General features: G+C 45.8%; 1 protein-coding gene across 1 annotated transcript; it reads left to right on the forward strand.

The window, feature by feature from the left end:
• The first annotated feature begins 3199 nt into the window (after window positions 1–3199).
• LOC144605645 (solute carrier family 2, facilitated glucose transporter member 11-like) lies at window positions 3200–24231 on the forward strand. The gene is made up of 12 exons (XM_078421091.1): window positions 3200–3288; window positions 6225–6323; window positions 6421–6581; window positions 10255–10379; window positions 11680–11809; window positions 12826–12974; window positions 13740–13927; window positions 16255–16365; window positions 17437–17538; window positions 18375–18450; window positions 21661–21788; window positions 23730–24231. The coding sequence occupies exons 1-12, from the start codon at window positions 3274–3276 to the stop codon at window positions 23898–23900; spliced, it is 1455 nt and encodes a 484-aa protein (XP_078277217.1). The 5' UTR covers window positions 3200–3273; the 3' UTR covers window positions 23901–24231.
• Window positions 24232–27866: the final 3635 nt, after the last annotated feature.

A 27866-nucleotide genomic window follows, 5' to 3' on the forward strand; every position in this document is an offset into this window, starting at 1 on the left:
TTGGGGGAAGGGTACAGGAGAATGGTAAAGAGGGGATACATGGAAATATGGGAAATATGGGGGAAGAGAATATGGGGGGAAAGGAGCAGGGTGACTGGGGTGGTGGGATAAATGGGTGTGCACTGGGGTAGTGGCTTAACAGGAGAAAAGGGGGGGTGGTGAAGGGGGGTTATTACATGAAGCTGGAGAATTCAATGTTCATGTCATTGAGTTGTAAGCTGCCTTGTCCCTCGAGTTTGCATGTGGCCTCAGTCTAGCAATGAAGGAAGCCAAAGACAGAAATGTCTGCACGGGAATGAGAAGAGGAGTTAAAATGGTTAGTTTAGAGATACAGCGAGGAAACAGGCCCTTCAGCCCATCGAGTCTGCGCCGACCAGCGATCCCCGCACATTAACACTATCCTACACCCAACCCACGAGGGACAATTTTCACATTTACCAAGCCAAACTACAAACCTTCACGTCTTTGGAGTGTGGGAGGAAACCAAAGATCTCGGAGAAAACCCACGCAGGTGATGGGGAGAACGTACAAACTCCGTACAGACAGCACCCGTAGTCAGGATCGAACCTGGGTCTCTGGCGCTGCATTCGCTGTAAGGCAGCAACTCTACTGCTGCGCCACCGTGCCGCCGTTAGCAACCAGGAGATCAGGCAGGCCCTGGAGCACTGAGTGCAAGTGTTTGGCAAAATGGTTGCCTAGTCTACACTTAGTCTCAGTAATGTAAAGGCGGCCACATTGGGAGCACCAAAGTTATGATTCATATATAAATAAAATATTTTTTTCTAATTCATTAGTTATAGGAGCAGAATTAGGCCATTCGGCCCATCAAGTCCACTCCACCATTCTGATCTATCTTTCCCTCTCTACTCCCCCCTCCTGCCTTCTCCCCATAACCCCCAACACCCTTATTAATCAAGAATCTGTCAATCTGCAAAATATCCACTGACTTGGCCTCTACAGCCGCCCTGTGGCAATGAATTCCACAGATTCACCACCCTCTGCTACATAAAATTCTTCCCATCTCATTTCTAAAGGTATATCCTTTTATTCGGAGGCTGTGGCCTCTTGTCCAAGACTCTCCCACTAATGGAACCATCCTCTCCACATCCACTCCATCCAGGCCTTCAGAGCTGTGAGGCATCTGATCAACATCTCTTTTGAAGGCAACGGCCTCTAATGATGCTGCTTTGACCTGTTGTTTGGTATTCATTAAACAGGTTATTTACCTCTTTCTTGAGCAAGGATACTCGATTCACCTCATCATCTCCCATTCCTCAGCCTTGCTGGCAGATATCCTTGGATCTTCACCACTTGTACATCAGAGGCTCAAAGAAAGAGGTGAGAAGTTACTTGCGATAGGCACAAAAAGCTGGAGTAATTCGGCGGGACAGGTGGCGTCTCCGGAGAGAAGGAATGGGTGACGTTTTGGGTGGAGACCCTCCTTCAACAGTTACTGTGAGAAGTTTCTGCCAATAATTGATCGTGGAGATTCTCTGTTGTTTTTCTGACCGGCTACAGTGTTAGTTCTCTATCAATAAATGGCATTAAAATAACAAAATATGCACATGGAATGAGAAATAGGACACAGAGGGGTCACTTGGAACTTCACCCTGGGAATCATTAAAGATCAGATTGTAGCGGACACGGAGCTATCCATCCAAGAATGAGGCAGCACACTGAGTTATCCAACACCACTTTATTCCATGTGTCGCACCCTCCTTCCCCCTCTCTTATCTGGTCCTGGACTCCTCGTGACCTCTCACGAGCCGAAGGTTATGTACTGTGTGTGGCCCACCACCAGGGGCCGCCACATGATTCTTCTGCTGCTTTCTGTGTGGCCAGGCCACTTGCCTATTCTTCAGAGAGATGAGCGCCATTGACACAAACCCCACCTGACAGCTGTCGCATTGATGCCAATCACAAGGAAGTGACTTGGCTGACATTGTGTGCGAAAGGATTAGATTTTCCGTTAGGTTTTCCAGACCCGTCCCCACTAACAACAGGCCCTGGAGTTCACATCTTGCTTTGCTGGGATAGACACACAAAATGTCGGAGTAACTCAGCAGGACAGGCAGCATCACTGGAGAGAAGGAATGGGTATTGTTTTGGGCCGAGACCCTTCTTCAGACTGAGAGCCAGGGTAGAGGGGGACACATAGAGATATGGATGGGGAAGGTGTGAAACGAGGACCCAGATGAAGGAAAATGTAGCATGGATCATTGTTAGCTGAGGGGAAGGTGACAATGAGGTGTACACAAACTAACATTTAACCAGGAGGACTGTGAAATTAGTCAGAGAACTAGGATGAGAGTGGGAAAGCAATGTAACTTCAAGTTAGAGAAGTCAATATTAATACCCCTGGGGTGCACGCTGCCCAAGCAAAATATGAGGTGCTGTTCCTCCCATTTGCGTTGAACTTCACTGGCAGTGGAGGGTGCCAAGGACAGCAAGGTCAGTATGAGAATGGGAGGAAGAGTTAAAACCTTTACCAACCAGGAGATCACATACGCCTAGGCGGACTGAGCGGAGACGTTCAGCTGGGGTCAGGTTTAGCTTTGGTTACTGGTACAGCGGAGAAACAGGCCCTTCGGCCCAACGAGTGCACACTGACCATCGATCTCCCATACACCAGCGCTTCATCCTACACACTAGGGGCAATTTACAGAAGCCAATTAACCTACAAACCCGCACGTCTTTGGACTGTGGTAGGAAACCGGAGCACCCGGAGAAAGCCACGAGGTCACAGTTGTAAACTCTGCACAAACAGCACCCGTAGTCAGGATCGAACCCAGGTCTCTGATGCTGTGAGGCAGCAACTCTACCGCTGCGCCACCGTGCCACCCTCAGATTCAGGTACTGCCTCAGACTCACCTCTTCATTGTCTATCAATGATGGACGATGTTGGTTTTCTCACCACATACAACTTAAAAGTTTCAAATTGATAATGTACTCCGTCAATGAGTAGACATCTCTCATGTATAAACTTACCACAAAAATGACAGGAATTATGTTGGACTGCACATTTCCATGAATCAAGGATTCCAAAATAACCTTCCAGTATTGACTCAAAAAGTTGGTTGCAAATGGGTAACTTTCAGTTATACTTCAGTGAATCAGTTGGCAACAAAAAGCAAATTCCAATTGTCTGCAAAATGTTTAATAGTTAAGTCATCATTCACTTGGGGCATTTCTGTTGTGCAGCATTGGAGATAACCCACAAAGCTACCACCGGCCGCTGAGGTAACTTACAGGCTGGAGACTTGGAGATCAGAAATGCTGAGAAAATTGGTAAGATCTGATAATGCCTCTTCCTTCACTTAATGTCACATTGAATGTTTCGTTGAAGCTGCAAAGTCGCTGCTGGAAGTGGACACAACGCGTTCCCAGTCTGACTCAGCCACTGATTGCAGCATCGTCAAGCTTGGGAGTTTAGTTAACACCAAATGTGTGCTAATTCAATGGACTTTTTCTTTTTTTTTTTCTTTTTGATTTTCTTACCTGTTTCTGATGTTCCCGTTTTAGATTACAGTCTGTCCAGATAACTTTGTGACCAAGTGTAATGTATTTGCTGAAGATAATTAGACAGGTAGGAAGTTAATCTGTGAGCAAGCATGGTAATTCTTAGTTTGGCTTAGTTTAGTTTAGAGAACAGCACGGAAACAGGCCCTTTGGCCCACCGAGTCCGCGCCGACCGGCGATTCCCGCACACGAACACTATCCTACACACACTGGGCACAATTTCCAATTATACCCCATGCCAATTAACCTGCATCCCTGAACGTCTTTGGAGTGCGGGAGGAAACCGGAGACCCCGGAGAAAACCCTTGTGGTCACGGGAAGAACGTACAAACTCCGCTACAGACTGCACCCACAGTCAGGATCGAACCTGGGTCTCTGGTGCTGTAAGGCACCAACTCTACTGCTGAACCACCATGCCACCCAAATTCGGCAAAGGCAGAGTCAGTGAGCGGGCGGTAAAGGGGCAGAGGGAATATAATCTGGGAAAATGAGTTCAGATGTGGTTGTCAGGAATTCTGAAAACATTAAGGAAGATGAGTTTGCAATGTGTTTATCCCTCGAGCTTATATACTGGGGAAGCATGAGAGGAAAAATGGTCAACAGAGGGAACCGAAGGATGTTAGTGAGCCAATAAGTAGATGTGCCATGAAGTTTAGGTTCTACAGTATAGTTTAATTAAAATACACTTTGGGGGATGTAAACAGCTAAAGGATAATAAAACTGCTCAGGAAATGGGTCCTTTGTCCATTTGTTAGATTAGTTTATTATATTGTCACGTGTGTATAGTGAAAAGCTTTTGTTGCATTCTATCCAGTCAGCAGAAAGACAACACATGATTACAATCAAGCCATTTACACTGTACAAATACATGATAAGGGATATATGGGAGGGAGATTTTCAAAATAACAGGAAACATGCGGTTAAAGATAACTCTGGAGGAAGACAACGAAGAAAGGTTACAGAGATATTGATCAATGATGCCTTATTTGAAAAATGTAGAATTCACAAGTAACCATTGTGTTGTGACCATATATAAAAATGCTGTAGGTACAGTGAATCTTTGAAACACTTTGGGTTCTCTCAGAGTGTTTCCCAGTGTGCATTGTTAAGACCTTCAATAAACTGACTTGTTCGAGAGACTCACCACGGAGCTACGAGATGTTATATTTTGTGTCTGTGCCTATCTGAGGTGGGCCCTAAGTAAATCCAGGTTCAGGTTACAGGTATAACACAAAATTCCCTACTACAGATTCAATCAAATGTTGGTGGTTGGATGGATTTGAATAACTGTGCATGTAAAACATATAAATCAACAACTTGTGCAACAAGCAATTTGAAAGGCAAATTATTTGTTGAGACTTGAGGTACATGTCTTATTGTAACAGCACATTGTAGAAAGTATACAGCACAATAACAGGATCGTCGGCATATTTTCTCTGAACATGATGTCAAGATAAACTAGTCTCATTTGCCTGCACATGATCCATATCTCTCCATTCCCCGCATATGCGTGTGCCTCTTAAATGCTACGATCATATCTGCTTTCACCACAACCCCTGGCAATGTGTTCCAGGCACCCTCCAGCCTCTAAAAAAAACCTCGCTCTGCACAATCTCCTTTAAACTTTTCTCCCCTCATCTTAAACCTGTGTGTTCGACATCTCCATGGGACAAAGTTCTGCCTGTCTATTCTATCCACACCTCTCATAATTCTACATCTTTTTATCTGGTCTCTCCCTAACCTCGGGCTTTTCAGAGAAAACAATCCAAGTTTGTCCAATTTCTCTTTGTACCTAATAACCCCTAATCCACAAGGTTGGTAAACCTTCTGCACCCCCTCCAAAGCCTCCGCATCCTCTCTGCAAAGCGGTGTCCAGAAATGCACACAATACTCCCAACGTGACCCCTAACCAAAGTCTTACAGAGCAGCATCATGCCTTCCCGACTCTTATATCCAATGCTCCATTCTTCAGTCCCAGACTAGGATTGGACAGGCTAGATGCAGGAAAAATGTTCCCGATGTTGAGGGAGTCCAGAACCAGGGGTCACAGTTTAAGAATAAGGGGTAGGCCATTTAGGACTGAGATGAGGAAAAACATCTTCACCCAGAGAGTTGTGAATCTGTGGAATTCTCTGCCACAGTGGAGGCCAATTCACTGGATGTTTTCAAGAGAGAGTTAGATTTAGCTCGTTGGGCTAAAGGAATTAAGGGATATGGGGGAAAAAGCAGGAACGGGGTGCTGATTTTAGATGATCAGCCATGATCATATTGAATGGCAGTGCTGGCTCAAATGGCTGAATGGCCTACTCCTGCACCTATTTTTCTATGTTCTAACCCTTTCTTCCATTTTTACAACAGAATTAATATGTTTTGTTGTAGGCTGTGATATTATTCGCAAGGGTGTGAAAACCGTACCCTTGTATGTCTACCCTTCCTAACTGCGGGCAATAAAGAGAAACGAGGAACTGCAGATGTGCATTTACAAAAAAAGACACAAAGTGCTGGAGCAACTCAGCGGGTCAGGCAGAACTTCTGGAGAACATGGATTGGTGATGGTTCGGGTTGGGACTCTTCTGAAGAAGGGTTCCGACCTGATACATCACCTATCCCTGTTCTCCAGAGATTCTGCCTGGCCCGCTGAGCTACTCCAGCACTTTATGACTTGTGGGAATGGTCCTTTTAATTTCCTTTTATTCCCTCTGTAGCGGCAGATCAGAGGTCTTCTGCTGACCATCGTTGCTGCCTGTATTGGTGGCACCTTCCAGTACGGCTTTAACCTGACCATCATAAACGCTCCAACAATTGTGAGTCTACACCACTGCTCAACTGGGAAAAGTTGGCTGCTTCCAGAGTGGTCAAACCAGAATGGAAACTAAATCCATGTTTTTTTTTAAAAATCAGTTTATCCAAAGGTTCATCAACGAGACCTGGATTGAGCGCTTCAACACCCACCTGGAGGACCGGGTCATCACCCTCTTCTGGACCATTATCATAGCCATGTACTTTGTCGGCGGATTGGTTGGGGCTCTTATTGCTGGACCCATGGCCATAACATTTGGAAGGTATGGGAAGAATGAGAAGTATAGATGCAGAAGAACGGGTAGCATGGATCAGCCATGATTGAATGGTGGAGTAAACTGGTGGCCTAGTGGTAGTGCTGCTGCCTTACAGCGACAGAGACCCGGGTTCCATCCCGACTATGCGTGCTTGACTGTACGGTTTGTACATTGTCCCCGTGACCTGTGTGGGGTTTTCTCCGAGATCTTCCGTTTCCTCCCACACTCCAAAGACGTACAGGTTTGTAGGTTAATTGGCTTGGTATAAATGTAAATTGTTCCTCGTGTGTGTAGGATAGTGTTAGTGTGCGGAGATCGCTGGTCAGAGTGGACTCGGTGGGCCGAAGGGCCTGTCTCTGCGCTGTATCTCCAAACTAATGGGCCGAATGGCCTAATTCTGCTCCTATAACTTATGAATGTGGAGGGTGAATTCTGATAGCCAGATATGTCAGTTTTCATTTGTTGTTATCGGAGATGAAGAGTTATTGACGTGACTTGTGATCTCAACTCCCAAACACCTAAACTTTCTCTTTCTTCCACATGTTCCCACCATGTTATCTCCTCAGCCCATCCTCTCTTCCATTCATCCTTTCTCTACCCATGAAAATGATGAGTAGGAGGACAAACAGATCTGACGAGCAACTGAAATGCAAAAGAACGTCTGCTTTTGGGGTTAATATTGGGGGAGAAAGGGAGAGACTGGGGGGAAGAGATGGGGTCAGGGCCTAACTCTTCATTGACAGTGAAGAAGCAGTTAATAAGGCACACTATCAGAATCTGTCAGTAAAGGTATAGGCTACAAAAGCAGGGAAGACATGCTGATCTTTATATAATCTTATAACCTTTATAAACACTTAAATATTCTCTTTCGTCCACATTTTTCCACCTTGACATCTCCTCACTCTCCACTCCTCCATTCATCCTTCCCCTACCCTCTATCCTCCTTCCTGGATTTTTATCATGTTCCCTTCGATCTTGTCCCTCGGTTTTTGTTGGGTTTTTTTAGAGATACAGCGCGAAAACAGGCCCTTCGGCCCACCGAGTCCGCGCCGCCCAGTGATCCCCGCACATTAACACTTTCCTACGCACACTAGGGACAATTTGTACATTTACCCAGTCAATTAACCTACATACCTGTACGTCTTTGGAGTGTGAGAGGAAACCGAAGATCTCGGAGAAAACCCACGCAAGTCACGGGGAGAACGTACAAACTCCGTACAGACGGCGCCCATAGTCAGGATCGGACCTGAGTCTCCGGCGCTGCATTCGCTGTAAGGCAGCAACTCTACCGCTGCGCCACCGTGCCGCTCTTCTTCACCTTCTTCACTTCACTTCCTTAACCTTCTTCACTCTCTCCAAAATTCTCCCGTTTCCACAGCACTGCTATGCTCTCTTCATTCTTTATCTTAATTCTCTTTTCCTTTCTCCACTGATACCTCTCTCATCATAGTCCCCCATTATCAGTAGCTTCATCTAAACTGAACCCAACTCCCTTATCTTCCTGTGTAAGAAGGAACTGCAGATGCTGGTTTGAACCGCAGATAGACACAAAAAGCTGGAGTAACTCAGCAGGATAGGCAGCATTTCTGGAGAGAAGGAATGGGTGACGTTTCGGGTCGAGACCCTTCTTCAGAAGGGCCGAATGGCCTACTCCTGCACCTATTGTCTATTGTCTTGACCTGAAATGTCACCCATTCCTTATCTCCAGAGATGCTGCCTGTCCCGCTGAATTGCTCCAGCTTTTTGTGTCTATCTTCCCTTATCTTCCTTCCTGCATGCACGTCCCGTCTATCCCTTCGTTCCTCCATGTACTGCATTTGAAACACAACTTTAGTTTATAGGTTGTCAGCTCAAAGTCTATTTGCCCACAGACTTTAAAAAAAAAAGTTATCTTAGTTTAAAGATTCACAGTTGGCTGTTAAATTTTGTTTAGGTGCGTCAGTGGAGCCGAACAACTTTCACCCTGTTTGAATACTGGAGCTGAGGAATCTGATGACTGGAGATGGGTCAATGCACATTCAAGCCGCTCCCTGTTTATCTCAATGAAGGCTGAGGCCAGTTATCAATTTGAAATACTGACTTCATATTGAAATGTAATGAATTTGTGGAATTCATTGCCACAGAAGGCTGTGGAGGCCAAGTCGATGGATATTTTTAAGGCAGAGAAAGATAGATTCTTGATTAGCACGGGTGTCAGGGATTATGGGGAGAAAGCAGGAGAATGGGGTTAAAAGAGGAAAAGTTAGCTCAGCCATGATTGAATGGCGGAATAGGCTTGATGGGCCAAACATCCTAATTCTGCTCTTATCAGTTATGAACTTATTTCCATGCAGTATGATTTTAATGGTGGTCTTGTTTTAAAGTGCTGATATGAATGTTACACTGCCAGTTCACAAGTCCCCACAATGGCTTAATGTAATTTTAAAAATAAACTTGAACACATTCTTTCAAACAATTCTTTGAGTGGATTGCATCTAAATTCATGTTAGGAAAGCTGTAAATGCTAAATAGTTGTGTGTTCAGGAGTTTGCTGTTATGATTTACCACTGATTCTATCAATGTGATGAATATTGAAAAACATATAAGGAACTCCTAGTAGTATAAGAAAATAACTGCAGATGCTGGTACAAATCGATTTATTCACAAAATGCTGGAGTAACTCAGCAGGTCAGGCAGCATCTCGGGAGAGAAGGAATGGGTGACGTTTCGGGTCGAGACCCTTCTTCAGAAGGGCCGAATGGCCTACTCCTGCACCTATTGTCTATTGTCTTGACCTGAAATGTCACCCATTCCTTATCTCCAGAGATGCTGCCTGTCCCGCTGAATTGCTCCAGCTTTTTGTGTCTATCTTCCCTTATCTTCCTTCCTGCATGCACGTCCCATCTATCCCTTCGTTCCTCCCCCCATCCATCCATCCATCCATCAATCCTCTGCCTCTATCCCTATCTCTACCCTTCTGCCTCATGCTTCTAATCACCTGAAATATGAAATTCAACTATTCTGAAATCTAATGTTTCAATTCCTGGGGATGAAAGCTATTTTGGTTGTTAAGTCTAGTTTAGTTTCGAGATACAGCGCGGAAACAGGCCCTTCGGCCCACTGAATCCGTGCTGACCAGAGATCCCTGTACACTAACATTAGGGACAATATGTGTTTGGAGTGTGGGAAGAAATCGGAGCACCCGGGGAAAACCCACGCAGGTCACGGGGAGAACATACAAACTCCATACAGGCAGCACCCGCAGTCAGGCCTCTGGCGCTGTAAGGCAGCAACTCTACCACTGCGCCTTGATTGTTGTTGTAGTGCCAATGAAAAGACAGCTCTTTTTAATTCTCTGTATGGGGGTTAGAATATTTGCCGATAAGATATCTGTCAAAATTTCATTTTCGACATTGAACACAAAAGCAAGTTTCATTTACGATTAATTCCCCTTCTTACTGAGTCTGTTTGTGCTTGAAATGAGCGTTGTGTGTCCAATGTTGGGAGAGGTGCAAGGATATCACAAGATTTATTGTCTCCTTGTACGTTATACTCTTCGGTGCACTGACTCTTCTACAAAACCATTTGGAACACAGTTTTGTGCTTCACATCTGTTTAAATCCGATTAGATCTCATGATTACAATAACACAAAGGGGTGACCATCATGTTAAACTGCCTATTATCTTTTTCTCCACACAGGAGGAATTCTCTGCTACTCAACAATGCTTTTGTGCTCATTGGGGCTTTGCTCATGGGCCTGAGCAAATCAGCCAAATCCTTTGAAATGATCGTAATTGGAAGATTTTTTTCCGGAATAAACTCAGGTATCAGTTTTCTTTCAAAGCTGGAAGCGGAAATTGGCCTTAGAAAGTGGCACACAGTAGATCATAAGGTCGTAAGTGATAGGAGCACAATTAAGCCATTCGGCCCATCAAGTCTACTCCGCCATTCAATCATGGCTGATCTATCTCTTCCTCCTGTGTAGGAAAATAACTGCACATGCTGGTACAAATCGAAGGTATCACAAAATGCTGGGGTAACTCAGCAGATCAGGCAGCATCTAGGAGAGAAGGAATGGGAGATGTTTCGGGTCGAGACCCTTCTTCAGTCTGAAGAAGGGTCTCAACCCAAAACGTCACCCATTCCTTCTTTCCTAGATGCTGCCTGACCTGCTGAGTTACTCCAGCATTTTGTGATACCTATCTCTTCCTCCTAACCCCATTCTCCTGCCGTGTCCCCATAACCTCTGACACCTGTTCTAATCAAGAATCTATCTATCTCTGCCTTAAATATATCCACTGACGTGGCCTCCACAGCCTTCGGTGGCAAAGAATTCCACAGATTCGGTAGCAGGATTACACAGCAGACACTGAAAAATGTTTGAGAAAGAAAAAAGCTGCCTCACCTCAGGGAAAGGGCAAAATGGAACACACAGTGTGGGTGATGCTTGCAAAGAGGTGATGTGACAATAGACAATAGGTGCAGGAGTAGGCCATTCGGCCCTTCGAGCCAGCACAGCCATTCAATGTGATCATGGCTGATCATCCATAATCAGTACCCCGTTCCTGCCCTCTCCCCATTCCCCCTGACTCCACGATCATTAAGAGCTCTATCTAACTCTCTCTTGAAAGCATCCAGAGAATTGGCCTCCACTGCCTTCTGAGGCAGAGAATTCCACAGATTTACAACTCTCTGAGTGAAAAAGTCTTTGCTCATCTCTGTTCTAAATGGCCTACCCCTTATTCTTAAACTGTGGCCTCTGGTTCTGGACATTGGGAACATGTTTCCTGCCTCTAGCGTGTCCAATCCCTTAATAATCTTATATGTTTCAATAAGATCCCCTCTCATCCTTCTAAATTCCAGTGTATACAAGCCCAGTCGCTCCAGTCTTTCAACATACGACAGTCGTAAGACATACACATGAAGACAATGGATTGAGTGGACTCCTTCTAAGATGATGTAAAAGATTATTCCACATAACTGAAAATGAAGGAACAGTATTAGTGGTTCACCAAATATCATGAATAAGAATTTGCAAGTTGCATATAACATAATGGGTGAAATGTGGTGAATATTCAGTCGGAGTGTGAACAAAGGCTAACTTCATTCTCTTTTGCTCCTGAGGTGTGGGATTCAACATCAACCCCATGTATCTCAGTGAAAGTGCGCCCAATGAGATACGTGGCATGGTGGCCCTGTCTTTTGCTCCATTTACCGCGGCAGGATTAGTGGTGGGACAGGTCTTGGGACTGAGGTAGGCCCGAGGTTTTTAACGTTACCTCCAGCACTTTGTGTTTTGCACAGAACTCCAAATGTGGCTTGATAAATGTCTTGTACAGCTGCAACATGACGTCCCAACTCTGTAGTTAATACCCTTATCAATGAATGTGTACGAAGAAACTGCAGATGCTGGTTTACACCGAAAATAGACACATCTTTTCTCCAGAGATGCTGCCTGACCCACGTATTTACTCCAGCATTTTGTGTCTATCCCTTATCAATGCAGGCAGGCGTGTCAAATGCCTGTCATCACCATGTCTACCTGCACCCCGCTACCTAAGGTGCTGGTAGCTTTGTACCTGAATGATCCGAGGAATGAGTACGTTAACCTTTGATAAGCATTTGTTGGCATTGGGCCTGTACTCGCTGGAGTTCAGAAGAATGGGGGGGAACTAATTGAAGCATACAAAATAGTGAAAGGCTTGGATGGAGTGGATGTGGAGACGATGTTTTCACTAGTGGGAGAATCTTGGACTAGAGGTCATAGCCTCAGAATTAAAGGACGTTCTTTTAGGAAGGAGATGAGGAGAAATTTATTTAGTTAGAGGGTGGTGAATCTGTGGAATTCTTTGCCACAGAAGGCTGTGGAGGCCAAATCAGTGGATATTTTTAAGGCAAGATAATTAGATTCTTGATTAGTACGGGTGTCAGAGGTTGTGGGGAGAAGGCAGGAGGTTGGGGTTAGGAGGGAGAGATAGATCAGCCATGATTGAATGGCGGAGTAGACTTGATGGGCCGAATGGCCTAATTCTACTCCTATTTATCTTATGACCTGGACCCTAGCCAAACCTGCACCCCTCACTCGACTAATGACCCACATCCTGGGTGATGCTGGCAGCGACCGCAATGCAACATTGTTCTGTCTCAGAAACCGGTTCTTTATGCGGGTTGTGACTGTCCATGGATTGTGTTTGTGGTGCATGGTGCAAGGTGCAAGGTGCAAGGTGCAAGGTGCAAGAGAGTGAAACCATTTTGTAATATTAATTACAGGGAGGTTTTAGGCAACGATGAACTGTGGCCTCTGCTGCTGGCAACCTGTGCAGTCCCAGCCCTGATCCAACTTGCCTTGCTCCCCTGGTGCCCAGAGAGCCCCAGGTATCTGCTGATCGACAAGAAGGACCAGGACTCCTGCATCCAAGGTAAGTGGTGCCCAGAGGATCGAAAATACTACTGTTCCATCAAGCCATTTCTTTTATTACAGACAATAGACAATAGGTGCAGGAGTAGGCCATTCGGCCCTTTGAACCAGCACCGCCATTCAATGTGATCATGGCTGATCATTCTCAATCAGTACCCCGTTCCTGCCTTCTCCCCATACCCCCTGACTCCGCTATCCTTAAGAGCTCTATCTAGCTCTCTCTTGAAAGCATTCAGAGAATTGGCCTCCACTGCCTTCTGAGGCAGAGAATTCCACAGATTCCACGGATTTTATTGATCCTTCAAAGAAATCACATAACTGGAACTTCTGAGGGAGGCGAATGAACAACCTGCTCGGTAATAGATCACAGTGAGATCTAATCCACAAAGACTCTTCACACCCCTGCAACAGTCTGTTCGAACTTGTACCATCAGGCAGACGATACAAGGCCTTCTACGCCCGCACCTCCAGACTCAGGAACAGCTTCATCCCCAGGGCCATAGCTGCTATGAACCGGTCCTGCTGAGGCGGATGGTCACATCGCACAGCGAACCGGCACAGACCTACTTGCACTTTATTCTGTTTTAAAACTGTTCTAATTTGTTTCATTGGGTTGTTTAAATTAATACTGACTAGCTAATTAATTTATTGCATCGTATGGGAGGCGCATTCCCAATCTCGTTGTACCCCTTGTACAATGACAGTAAAGATATATTGTATTTCTATTGTTTGGTGACCAATACCATCACCCTTTCTGTTTGCGCAGCTTTGAAGAGGTTGAGTGGCAATGACGACATCACTGCAGAATTGGATGAGATGCTGGAAGAGCAAAGTGCCCTTGGAGGTCAACGGGCAAAGAGAGTGTGGGAACTCTTCCGAGACCGTGGTGTCCGGTGGCAGTTGATCATCACCTTTGTGCTGGGCAGTGCCGTGCAGTTGTGTGGGAACGATGCTGTAAGTAGTGTCCCGATCCACAGGAAGCTTGGCTCGTAAAATTTGGACATAATAAAAGTTAGTCCCACTGCCTCACAGATTTACTTTAGACTTTAGAGATACAGCGTGGTAACAGGCCCTTCGGCCCACCGGGTCCCCACCGACCAGTACACTAGCACTATCCTACACTATCCTACACACTAGGGACAATTTACAATTTACAGAACTGTGGATTGTATATGGCTATACTGTACCCATATATAGTCATGTATTGTCCTTCCGCTGGCTGGATAGCATGCAACAAAAAAGCTTTTCACTGTACTTCAGTACACGTGACAATAAACAAAACTAAACCATAGGGAGCATGTGTCCTGCATAAATGCCTGCAGACGTTAATCTCGGCTGCTGGATTATCAAACCAGGAATTTAACCACTATATCGAGCACTTCTAAGTCCTATCACATTTAGGACCAAAGAAACAAGCATGTTAAATCTAAATATTTCTCCATTCAAGAGGGGTACAGAGACCAGGTCACTGAGTATTTTCAGGACAGAGACTGGATTTGTGTTAGAAAGAGATAAAAGATCAGCCATAATCATCTGGAATGCTGAGCAGACACAGGGGGCTTCTGCTGGTTTTATTTCTTATGTTGCTCTCACCAAACCCTTTACTCCATTGCTGAAGCCATCTCTTCAAATAAAATAAAACTGCTGCATACCTCAGCTTTGGCTTAGCGCTCACCGTGTCTCACTGTTAGTGGCACCATAGAGCATCCACTCGTTTATATCAATAGCCAGCACTTTGCAGAAAATCTCAGCTGCTGTAAACTCTTGATATCAAATAATGGAATAACTGACTCCAGTTGAACTCTGCATTGTGTATGTATTATAGAGTCACAGAGTCATACAGCGTGGAAGCAGGCCCTTCGGCCCAACTTGCCCACACCGACCAACATGACCCATCTACACTTGTCCCACCTGCCTGCGTTTGGCCCATTTCCCTCGAAACATGTCCTATCCATGTACCTGTCTAATTGTTTCGTAAATGTTGCGATAGTCCCTGCCTCAACTACCCCTTCAGGCAGCTCGTTACATAGACCCACCACCCTTTGTGTGAAAAACATATATACTGTGTTTTTATATATATACTAGACAAAGTGGACCCGTTGGGCCCAAACCTCTCCTGCATTGGTGCAGCACCCTGTCCTCCCTCCCCTCAACCCCCACTCCTCCCTTCCCCCCTCCCTCCTCCCCTCCCCGACCCCTCCTTTTAAACTTTAAAATGTGAATAACTTTAAAAATATAACACCGATTTCAAAGAAACTACTTGCATTATCACTAAAGTGACAATGGTGAGTAAGGCGGGCCTAAAATTGTCGTGCTATCGAGTACCGTTTTGGCTGAAGTTCAGTCACAAACAAGATAACAAACGAGAGTTTTAGTATATAGAAATATATATGTGGAGGGAGGAACTGCAGATGCTGGTTTAAACCAAAGAGAAATACAATAAGCTGGAGTAATTCAGCGGGTCAGACAGCATCTCTGGAGAAAAGGAATAGGTGACGTTTCGGGTTGAGACCTGAATCGAGATCTGAAGAAGAATCTCGACCTGAATTCCTTCTCTCTAGAGATGCTGCTTGATCCAGGTTTTCTTCAGTTATCTTCAGCCTATCTTCAGTTATATATTTAGTTACATATACACCAATCAGCCAAAACATTATGACCTGATGAGCCGAAACATTATGACTATCTGCCTAATATGCTGTTGGTCCTCCATGTGCAGCCCCATATGCCGCAGGGCGTGATGCACAGTGTATTGTGCCACATTCCTCCCGTAACCACCATTAAAATTGTCTGTGACTTATGCCACAGTAGACCTTCTGTCGGTTCGGACCAGACGGGATAGCCTTCGTTGCCCTTGTGCATCGATGAGCCTTGGGCGCCCAACATCCTGTCGCCGGTTTGTGGTTTGTCCCTCCTCGGACCACTGTCAGTAGGTACTCACCACTGCTGACCGGGAGCACCCCACAAGCCTTGCCGTTTCAGAGATGCTCTGACCCAGTCGTCTGGCCATAACAATTTGGCCCTTGTCAAAGTCGCTCAGGTCTTTACTCCTGCCCATCTCTCCTGCATCCAACACATCAACTTCAAGAACTGACTGTTCACTTGCTGCTCAATCTATCCCACCCCTTGACAGGTGCCATTGTAAAAAGATAATCAATGTTATTCACTTTACCTGTCAGTGGTCGTAATGTTTTGGCTGATCGGTGTATACATTGCGGGTCGAGTGTGTATTGTTCAGTGTGTACTTTGCTGGAGTCAGACTTTAATACCTCTCTCCCTGACAGATATATTACTATGCTGTATATGTGTTTCGTGCAGCAGGAATTCCCAGCGATAAGATCCAGTATGTCACTATTGGAACTGGATGTTGTGAGTTTACCACTTCACTGCTAAGTGTACGTACTGTTTTGATTTTTCACTTGTTTCACTGTAAATCTATTTTTTCAAGTTAGTCAAGGGTGTTTTAATGTCATATGCACAGAAACGGAACACTGAAATTCTCCCTTGCACCAGCACAGCAGGTTTGTAAACACAGTACTCAATGGAAAACATGATAAAGAAACATTAAACAATTCAATAACTAAAGAACCCGATAGAGTACAAAACAAAGCCCTGAGTCCATAGCCCTGAGGGAAGTGAATCTCTGGCATTCATTGCCACAGAAGGCTGTGGAGGCCAAGTCATTGGTTTTTTTTTAAATGGAGAGTGACAGATTCTTGATTAGTACGGGTGTCAGGGGTTATGGGAGAAGGCAGTAGGACAGGGTTGAGAGGGGAAGATAGATCAGCCGTGATTAAATGGCGGCGTAGAAATGGGCTTCTTCTGGTTCTATGTCTTATGAACTTATGAACCCCTTTGCAACAAAATGTTTGATTTCTCATCTTCCCTTGGGTCAATCTGGAACACTACCTCTGCTACTTTCTCTCCCCACAGACCTGCTGAGTATTTCCAGCATTTTCTACTTTTACTTTAGATTTTTGTGCATCGGCGTACCTATTTATTTCAGAAGAACTGCTCCATTCTTGCACTAAATAGCTCTGGTTAATAAAGCCCAAAATCTCATATGCTTTGCTACCTACACTCCCAATATGTCCTTACATTTTCAAGGCTCTGTGCACATGAATGCCCAAGTCAGAAAAGTGCTGTTCGGTTTATATTGCTTCTTTCAAGAGAGAGCGAGATAGAGCTTTTAAGGATAGCGGAGTCAGGGGGTATGGGGAGAAGGCAGGAACGGGGTACTGATTGAGAATGATCAGCCATGATCACATGGAATGGCGGTGCTGGCTCGAAGGGCCGAATGGCCTCCTCCTGCACCTATTGTCTATTGTCTATTCTGTTTCTCCGACCAAATGGTTTTCCACAGGATTTGCAGTAGGCCATGCAGGTGTGTTTTTTGCTTCCAAGCCGACATGGTGTAATGGGAGGAGCATCAGTGGCATGTTCTAACATTGATTTTCCTCCATTAGAACCTGTTTATAGACCGAGTTGGGCGCAGGCTCCTGCTTATGGGAGGTTACAGTATGATGGGTGCCTTTGCAATAGTGTTCACCATCTCCTTGAGTCTCCAGGTGAGTCACAGCCTTCTTCTCACCTGTAAAAAGGGACGAGCCAGGTTGTATTTCTAGGTTGTGTAGGAAAAAAAACTGCAGATGCTTTAAGGGAAAATGAAAATGTGGCATTCTTTTATCTCGGGTAGCCAATCTGCAGTCAAGTTTAAAAACCTGCGTCCATGGATGTCCAGAATTTTGGACTGAGAGTGATAATGGAGCATTTCCTTAACACCGAAGATGGACAAATAATGCTGGATTAACTCAGCGGGTCAGGCAGCATCTCTGGAGAACAGGAATTGGTAAAGTTTCGGTCAAGACCCTTCAACAGACTGTCTCGACCCGAAACGTCACCTAATCCTTGTCTCCAGAAATGCTGCCTGTGCCGCTGAGTTACTCCAGCATTTTGTGTTTATCTTCCGTGTTAACCAGCACCTGCAGTTCCTCCCTGCACATTTTCTTAACACTGCGAGTTTAGGGAATCAGGTGTTATCAGGAGTTAATTTGCCAGAGGAAGTAGTTGAGACAGATCCAAGAACAGTATTTAACAGATATTTGGACAGGTACATTCATAGGAAAGTCATACGGGGCCAAATGTGGGCAAAAGGAAATAGCTTAGTCGGCATGGATGGATTGGGCAAAAGGGTCTGTTTCCATGCAGTATGTCTCCATGGCTGTGTTGCCAGGTGATGGTTTGGTTTGCTTTCCTGACATGAAATGGTGGCCGAAGCACGACTTTCCAAATTGGAGATGGGTGCCAATTTGGCTTTACTAAAACTGTCAATATGTTGTGATCCTGAAAAGGTAAGAAAGGCATTTGTGCCATCTAATTGGTTCTCCCGTTTCTACTGACCTAGGACAAGATCAGCTGGATGCCATTCCTCAGCATGGCTTGTGTCTTTGCATCCATCTTAAGCTTTGGAATTGGCCCAGGTGAGCTGTCCGTCTATAAATATATTTTCATTGCATGAAAAGAGACAGTTCATCATTGAAGCAAAAGAGATGATGGCAATTACAATAAATCAGAAGTTAAAAAAATAATAAATGCTCCAAGTACTTACTGGATTTCCAAGATGGCGCCCAACCCAGGTGACTCTTGGTGTGCTAGCCACCGAGGTGGATCTGCAATCACACGTTACAAGCGCTCCACTCCCTTAAATCTCTTTTCCAACGGCGACATTTCCCTTTCTCATGCATCTGTGCACCGTGAACGGTTCGATTGCAATCATGTATTGTCTTTCCGCTGACTGGTTAGCACGCAACAAAAGCTTTTCACTGCACCTCGGCACACGTGATAATAAACTCAACTCAAATGGGTCAGGCAGCATCTGTGGAGGGAAAGAGACAAAGGAAAATAATTAATGTTTCACGTCGATGACTTTGAATTTAACAGGAAAAGTATAGAGATATTAAAAGTTTTAAACATGTGTATACACAGTAAAGAAAGGAATGAAAGAATATAAAAAGGTCTAGAAACATAGAAAATAGGTGCAGGAGTAGGCCATTCGGCCCTTCGAGCCTGCACCGCCATTCAATATGATCATGGCTGATCATTCAGCTCAGTAGCCTGTACCTGCCTTCTCTCCATACCCCCTGATCCCTTTAGCAAAAAGGGCCACATCTAACTCCCTCTTAAATATAGCCAATGAACTGGCCTCAACTACCTTCTGTGGCAGAGAATTCCACAGACTCACCACTCTCTGTGTGAAGAAATGTTTTCTCATCTCGGTCCTAAAAGACTTCCCCCTTATCCTTAAGCTGTGACCCCTGGTTCTGGACTTCCCCCAACATCGGGAACAATCTTCCCGCATCTAGCCTCTCCAACCCCTTAAGAATTTTATATGTTTCTATAAGATCCCCCCTCAGTCTTCTAAATTCCAGCGAGTACAAGCCCAGTCTATCTAGTCTTTCCTCATATGTAAGTCCCGCCATCCCAGGGATCCATCTGGTGAACCTTCTCTGTACTCCCTCTAAGGCAAGAACGTCTTTCCTCAGGTTAGGAGACCAAAGCTGCACACAATACTCCAGGTGCGGTCTCACCAAGGCCCTGTACAACTGCAGCAGAACCTCCCTGCTCCTAAACTCAAATCCTCTTGCTATGAATATGAATGCTACGATAGTGAGGGAGGCAAATGTCTAAAATGGGACACAAATAAAAAATGGGAATAGCCAAATCACAAACTAAACCTTGAATTTTGTTTGCTGCAGAGTTGAAAAGTTGAGAGAAAAGATATGGTCCTTTGGGCTTTATTAAAACAATGTAGGGCACAAAACAAATAGAAGTTAATCACATACATCGATTGGCATTTGTGTTTTGCTTACCTCCTATTGTTTCCCGAATTGCAACAGGACCCAAGGTCAGGGGCATGTTCATCCTGCATCTACCAAGAATCCAGCCAATGTAATTTCTGAACTATAATGCTCCATTTGATGGGCACATACAGAATGGTTCAAAGGTTTCTTTATTATCACGTGTACCAAGGTAGAGTGAAATACCTATTTTGGCATTCAGCTCAGGAGGACTATCACCATGCATAAACACAATCCCCCAGTTGGTACAGAATGTACAGAACAGTCCACTGAGTCAGTTTGCAAGAGTCGCCATTTTGGTGCCATTTAACAGTCCCAGCTGTAGATGGCCACAAAAGCCCATTGCAATTATCACCTCCGTTCTGGTCAACCCGTGAACTGTTCTACCTCTCCTTGCACGGCCCTCTTCAGCCCTTGATCCCGGGGGGTGAGGGGGGGCACCTCCTGCAGCCAACCCTGAGGGCGCGGAAGGTAAGACCCCCTGGTTCTTTATACCGGGCCTTTTGTCCAGCGGCCGCCTCCGTCTACAACCACCCTCCTCTCCGGAGCTTCCCTCTCCGGGAGGGTTCCCGGTTCCATGGCGGGCGGGCAGGCCAGGCCTACCGTTGGGATGTGGCCGCGGCTCGCTGGGGGTCCTTGGCGCCTGTGGCTTGCTGGGAATGTGGATTCAATGGTACACAAGGTATGGGAGTAGAATTAGGCCATTCGGCCCATCACGTCTGCTCTGCCATTCAATCATGGCTGATCTATCTCTCCCTCCTCACCCCATTCTCCTGCCTTCTCCCCATAACCTGTCACCTGTGCTAATCAAGAATCGATCAATCTCTGCCTTAGAAATATCCACTGACTTGGCCTTCTGTGGCAAAGAATTCCACAGATTCACCACCCTCTGACTAAAGAAATGCATCCTCATCTCCTTCCCAAAAGATACTAATAATACTTCATTGTCACGTGAATCTAGGTACAGGGAAATGCCTTGTTTTGCATACAACCGAGTAAGATCATACAGCCGGCCTCTCCTAGGCAGTACACAAGAGTCGCCACGCCGACAAAGTTAAAAAAAGTTCACCGAACATTCCTATCTTCTGCCCAAAGATAATAGAGCAGAGCAAGATAGACCACTCGACCCCAAAAACCGTAGTATCTCATGGCGCCATTTTAGTAGGCAGAAACTTGTAGAAACATTAAAAAATAAAAATAACAAAAATCTGTGAATTGATAGATGAGATATATTCTGCATTTTAATGGTATCATCACACATACTGTTCCCCCTCAACACTGATTGCACTGCGAGAGGCATAGCGAACGGCGGGTTTTGCTTACTAAAATAGCCTCTTTGCGTTCTACACTTCAGTATAGGTGATTTCGACGGAGTGGTCTATCTTGCTCCTCTAGTATCTTTGTTTCTGCCTGCTGCCGCACATGGCAGCAGGCGCCCCCACACCCCCCCGCCCCCGAGCCACCCTTTGCTCTTGATGGCTTTGTGCCGGGTCCCCCTTTGTTCTCAGTGCCCCCCCCCTTCATTCTTGGCATCCCATGCCAGGTCCCCCTGTTATTCCTGATGGTCCACCTGTCCACTTTGCTCTCGGGTCCCTCCTTGCTCTCGGTGTTGCCGGTCCCGTCGACCCCGGTGGCTCGCGGCTGGGTTTGGTGACAGCGGTGGGCGATCCTCGATCCGCGGCGAGCGGATCCCCAGCAGTTATCATCAACATAGTTTGCAAGCACTGTATTCTTCCCAGCTGACTGTTCATGAAGAATGTTTCATTAGATCTCAGCATCACGTCTACCAGTTGAATTCAACTTGTAAACTCATTTTCTCTTCTACGTTTTTAGCTGGAATCACTGCAATAATACCGAGCGAGATTTTTGACCAGACTGCTCGACCTGCAGCCTACATGATCAATGGCTCCCTGTTCTGGATAAACCTCATTTTAATAGGGCTGACTTTTCCATTCATTGTTGTAAGTGTTCCAAATGCAAGCAAGATTTAACTGAATTTTGGGATACAGACTATATTAGTTGCAAGATACTCTAGGTTGCAGCATATTTATTTTTGAAACGCCTTTAATAATTATTCACAGTTCTGTACTTTTCTTCTGCCCCCCCCCCCCCCCCCCCACCTTCTCTATAGTCTACACGTCTTCTCGGTCATATGTTCATACGTTCTAGGAGCAGAATTTGGCCATTCGGTCCATCAAGTCTACGCCGCCATTCAGTCATGGCTGATCTATCTTTCGCTCTCAAATCCAATCTCCTGCATTCTCCCCATAACCCCTGATACCCATACTAATCAATGGTCGCATCTACAAGCCACTTCCTTCAATCATGCTCTAAGAGGAGTTAATGAAATTATATGTTTTGATGATTTCCCAAGTCTCCTAGATTGTTTTTTTGTTCAGTTCTTGCCACTCATGAGCTCAGCGGAGATCTGTATATCACATTTGTGTTCACTCACATCTTGGAACCTTAGATTCCCACCATCATCATTCCATTGTGATCAAATGAAACAAACAAAATCAAAAGAGGATAGAGAGCTTCTTAGAAGGGTCTCGACCCGAAATGTCACCTGTTCCTTTTATCCAGAGATGCTGCCTGTCCCGCTGAGTTACTCCAGCTTTTTATATGTCTTTGTTCAATAGAGGATAGAGTTGTGTCCTATTCTAGGCACTAATCATTAATGCTGGTTCCACCTTTCTTCATCACCTACAATAATGATTTGAATGAATGAATGAATGAATACGTTTATTGGCCAAGTATGTGCATATACAAGGAATGTGCCTTGGTGCTCCGCTCACAAATGACAACACTAACATACAGTTAGCAATTAAGAATAAAGCATAAACACATCAAAACAATAAGGATACAACATTACGGTCTAAACATGTGCGTGAAAGTAAACCAGAGCAAAAAAGAGACTACAGTCTTTGGTTATTGAGTAGAACTACTACTCATGGGAAAAAAGTTTGAATGAAAATGTAGTCGGCTGGGTTAGTATGTTTGTGGATGATGCCAAAATTAGTGGTTTATTGTACAGTTTAAAGTTTAAAGATACACCATGGAAACAGGTCCTTCGACCCATCAGGTCCACGCCGACCACTGGTCACCCATTCACGCCAGTTCTATGTTATCTCACTTTAGCAGTTGCATCCCACACACTGGTGGCAATTTACAGAGGCCAATTAACCTACAAACCTGCACTTCTTTGGGATGTGGGAGGAAACCGGAGCATCCGTAGGAAACCCACGCGGTCACAGGGAGAACGTGCTGAGGAAAGGGAGCAGGGGGAGGGAAGAACACATGGAAATTTCTGTTACAGAAGCAAGAAAGATTTCAAAGAAGAATAGTGAGCGGCACAGTGGCACAGCAGTACAGCGTCACTTACAACGTCAGAGACCTGGGATCGATCCTGACTACGGATGCTGTCTGTACAGAGTTTGTACATTCTTCCTGTGATCATGTTGGTTTTCATAAGTTCATGAGCAATAGGAGCAGAATTAGGCCTATCAAGTCCACTCTGTCCACACAATCGTGGCTGATCTATCTTTTCCTATCAACCCCATTCTCCTGCCTTCTCCCCATAACCTCTGACACCCGTATTCATTTTCTTCGGGTGCTCTGGCTTCCTCCCACACTCCACAGACGTGCAGGTTTGTAGGTTAATTGACCTCGGTATAAATTGTAAAATTGTCCCTCGTGTGTAAGATAGTGTTAGTGCGCAGCGTGGGGTGATCGCTGGTCGGCGCGGACTTGGTGGGCCGAAGGAATTGTATCCACGCTGTAGCTCCAAAATTTAGAGTAAAGAATAGATGTTGCAAGGCAATAAGTAAGAGTAGAGGTGTGTAAATAATGATAACGGCACAATCACTGAAAGGTGCATTGACTCTGTTGTTTTTGTCTTTCAGGAAGGTCTGCGCAGCTTCTGTTATGTGCCGTTCCTTTCCTGCAGCTTATTTGCAGCTATTTTCATTGGGTTTTTCCTGCCGGAAACAAAAGGGAAGACCTTCCTGGAAATTTCTCAGGAATTTCAGAGTCTCAACTTTAAGGGACTGCTGAAACATCCACCAAATTTGTGAGGAAAATAGATAAAGTAATCGGCACGCATCATGTATATCTGTATCAGTGTCATTGTGTAATATCCTTCTGAAGACTGGTCCAGGATTTCTCTTTAACATCTGCTATTCTTCAGTCACATGGCCTGGGAAGATTTACTTAGTGTGTTTATCGAGGCAGAGAAATTGGAAGTTACCCACAAAAACGAATACAATATTTTGTACCGACTATAGAACATCGCTAGAGAAAAGGAATAGGTAACGTTTCGGGTTGAGACCCTTTTTCAGACCTATAATTAAAATATTTTGCATTTTGCTGCTGGATTTCACGTTCATGATGCTTCAGAGTTTGTTGTGAAGCCCTTGCTCTATTTTCTCTATACTTTGATGTCATAAAACAATTTTTTTTAAACGTTATTCGTATTTTGAGCGTTTCAGTTAAATAATTAAACAATTTCACATTACAAATTTGATTCTGGTCATTTTAGAAGTTGCTCTTGTTGATAATGGATGTTCATTGGAGGATAGCATGAGAGGTCTCTACGGTAATCTCTTGAGATCTGAAATGGATGTTTAGTTTAGTTTAGTTTAGTTTTGTTATTGTCATGTGTACAGTGAAAATCTTTTGTTGAATGTTTTTGAGAATTATCCCAGAAATGAGTAGGTTAACATATGATGAGCGTTTGATGCCACTGCGCCACCAGCTCTGGCTGCCTCACCACCAGCAGTCTGTCCTTTCTGCTGTTTTTGTTATTTTAAGTATGTGTTAAAAGTATGTTTTAGTGTTTCTTGGTTTGTTTTATGTGGGGGTTGGGGGAAACATTTCTTTTCAATCTCTTCCGTGACGGAGATGCGATTTTTCTCAGTATCGTATCTCCGTCCCCACTGCGGCCTAACGTCGAGGAGTTGGCGGCCTTTCCTGGAGACTGGCCCGACGCTTCATGCCGCGGGCACGGCTCGGACCTTAATATCGCGGAACTGCGAGCCATTGCCGGGGATTGACTGTGGGCAACGCGGCGGTGGGAGGCACGCACAAGATGGCGGAGCGGGAGGGGGAGGAGAAGGAGAGTGGCTGCTGTGTGTGTGTGTGCCGCACTGCCAGCTGGGGGTTGTCGTCCGGTGATGGCCCAGGGCGCTGGGTCCATGCGGGAGCAGGGACTATACCTCCCAGCAGGCAGTGCGGCGGTGGGAGGCGCGCACAAGATGGCGAAGCGGGAGGAGGAGGAGAAGAGCGGCCGCAGTGTGTGTGTGCGTGTGCTGCACTATCCGCTGGGGGTTGTACTCCGGTGATGATCTGGGGCGCTGGGGCCGGGAGGGTGCGGCCATCTTACGTAAGTATTAGATCAACGGGCCCCATCTGCGCAGGCGCGGACCTATTTGTTCTGCTCATGCACGGATCCGGCGGCCATCTTACGTATTAGATCAACGGTCCCCAACTGCGCAGGCACGGATCCGTTGGGTTCCCATTGTAACGTTGAACATGGCTGATGGGCAGGGAAGGTGGAAAAGGGATTTTTAAAGATTAAAAAGGTGATTTTTGAAGTTTAAAAAGTAAAAAACTTAAAACATATAACAACCATTTGAACCGCAGGTGGCGCTAAAATTGTTGCGCAACTGTGTACTGTTTTGGCTGTATTTCAGGACCATACTAAATCTCTCTCTATGTATGTATATATATATATACACACACAATATGAGAGTTTTGTGTATATATATATATATATATATATATATATATATATATATATACGGGGAACATTCAGGGGCAGATAGGCACTGATGCAGCCTCAGATATGAAGACAAGATATTATGTTACTGCCCCAACGTCAATAAGCAGCTGCAGAACACATTGAGTGGGAAGGTGAGTGCTAGACACCGTGTTCAATTTTGCTGCCAATGGTCTCATTTTTTAGTTGAGTTTAGAGATACAGCGCGGAAACAGGCCCTTCGGCCCATTGAGTCCACAACGACCAGAAATTCCGTACATTAACACTATCCTGCACACACCAGGGACAATATTTTACATTTATACCAAGCCAATTAACCAACACACCTGACCCTTTTTGGAGTGAGGAAACCCACGCAGGTCACAGGGAGGAAGTATAAACTCCGTAGAGATAAGCAACCGTAGCCAGGATCAAATCCGGGTCTCTGGCGCTGTAAAGGCTGCAAGGCAGCAACTCTACCGCTGCGCCACTGTGCCACCCATGATAAAGATAGAGGGCATCCTGTGGGCAATTTACTTGGAACTAGGAAAGAAATTTAAAAAGTAGGGTATCTGGATCATTTCAGAAATAGGAGAATGGGGCACAGGCATGTGTAGAGAAACATGGTCAGGAAAGAGGGCATTAGATTCCTGGGGCATTGGGAATGGTCTACAGTAATTGGACTTGCAAAAGCTGGATGGCCTGTTCACAATAGGCTGGACAAACACTGTAGACCCTAGAGATACGGCACAGACGAGTCCTTCTGTCCACCGAGTCCGCACCAACCAGCGATCACCCCGTGCTCTACCATTATGCTACACACTAGGGGCAATTTACTATTTTACCGAATCCAATCAACCTACAAGCCTGTACCTTTTGGGAGTGTGGGAGGAAACTAGAGCATCCGGAGAAAGCCCAGGTGGTCACAGGGAGAACGTACAAACTCTGTACATATAGCACCCATTGTCAGGATTGAAACAGGGTCTCTCTGGCACTGTAAGGCAGCAAACATCTATATCTGCCTTGGCCTACATGATTTCCCAGTGGCCAAACACTTTGCCACTCCCCTTCCCATTCCCACACTGACCTTTCGGTCATGGGCCTCCTCCATTGTCAGAGTAAGGCCACACCTAAGCACCTTGAGGAACAGCACCTCATAATTCGCCTGGGCAGGTTACAACCCAGCGGTATGAAAATTGATTTCTCTAATTCCAAATAACCCTTGCATCCCCTCTCACTCCATTTGCTAATTTCACCGTTTGTATCCCTTCATAATCACTATGTCCCTAGCCAACAATAGACCATTGTGGGCTCCACCGTTCCTGACTCATCAATGTAGGCTCTGCTTTGTTCATACCTTTAGTTTCCCCCTGAAGATACATACAAAAAGCTGGAGTAACTCAGCGGGACAGGCAGCATCTCTGGAGAGAAGGAATGGGTGACGTTTCGGGTCGAGACCCTTCTTCATACTCCCTGACTCTCAGTCTGAAGAAGGATCACAATCCAAAACGTCACCTATTCCTTTTGTCTAGAGATGCTGCCTGTCCCGCTGAGTTACTCCTGCATTTTGTGTCTGTCTTGGGAGTAAACCAGCATCTGCAGTTCCTATCTACACACAGGGGTGAGGGCGCCTGCCGTTGATGTCCAGGCAGCATTTGACCAAGGGTAGACACAAAATGCTTCGGTGTAAACCAGCATCTGCAGTTCCTTCCTACACATTTGACCAAGGGTGCCATAAAGAAGTCCTGCTAAAAATGGACATCAATGAGAGAGCATCCCAACTGTTGGGAGTCACACCTTGCACAAGTGGGAGATGGGTGCCTCCCAGCCCAGCCCATGACAGGACCATGAGGGGGCCACAAGCCACATTCAACCCGCCGCTGCTTTGCCAATGGGCTCAATCCCAGGCTGGCTCCAGGTGCAATCCGGGACAAATCCAGGTCAACGGGGTGAAATTCGACCCATTTGTCCAGCGGTCAAACTCCTGCCTTTTCTGTACTTGGCGCTGACACCGCCCCCTGCCGCCTGGAGGATCATAGCGGCGCCTACTCGACACTGCCCCCCGCCGCCCGGAGGATCACAGCGGCGCCTGCTCGACACCGCCCCCTGCCGCCTGGAGGATCACAGCGGCGCCTGCTCGACACCGCCCCCTGCCGCCCGGAGGATCACTGCGGCACCTGCTCGACACCGCCCCCTGCCGCCCGGAGGATCGCAGCGGCACCTGCTCGACACCGCCCCCTGCCGCCCGGAGGATCAGTTGGAGACCCGAAGCCAAGGCGAGAAA

Source organism: Rhinoraja longicauda, chromosome 25 (genome assembly GCF_053455715.1).
Source record: "Rhinoraja longicauda isolate Sanriku21f chromosome 25, sRhiLon1.1, whole genome shotgun sequence".
Classification (NCBI taxonomy): domain Eukaryota; kingdom Metazoa; phylum Chordata; class Chondrichthyes; order Rajiformes; family Arhynchobatidae; genus Rhinoraja; species Rhinoraja longicauda.

Excerpts from the sequence above, each read along its gene's own strand:
- LOC144605645 (XM_078421091.1), top strand. Across the intron at positions 6,324-6,420 it reads TCATAAACGCTCCAACAATT|TTTATCCAAAGGTTCATCAA; the intron begins GTGAGTCTACAC and ends TTTAAAAATCAG. Across the intron at positions 10,380-11,679 it reads TTTTTCCGGAATAAACTCAG|GTGTGGGATTCAACATCAAC; the intron begins GTATCAGTTTTC and ends TTTGCTCCTGAG.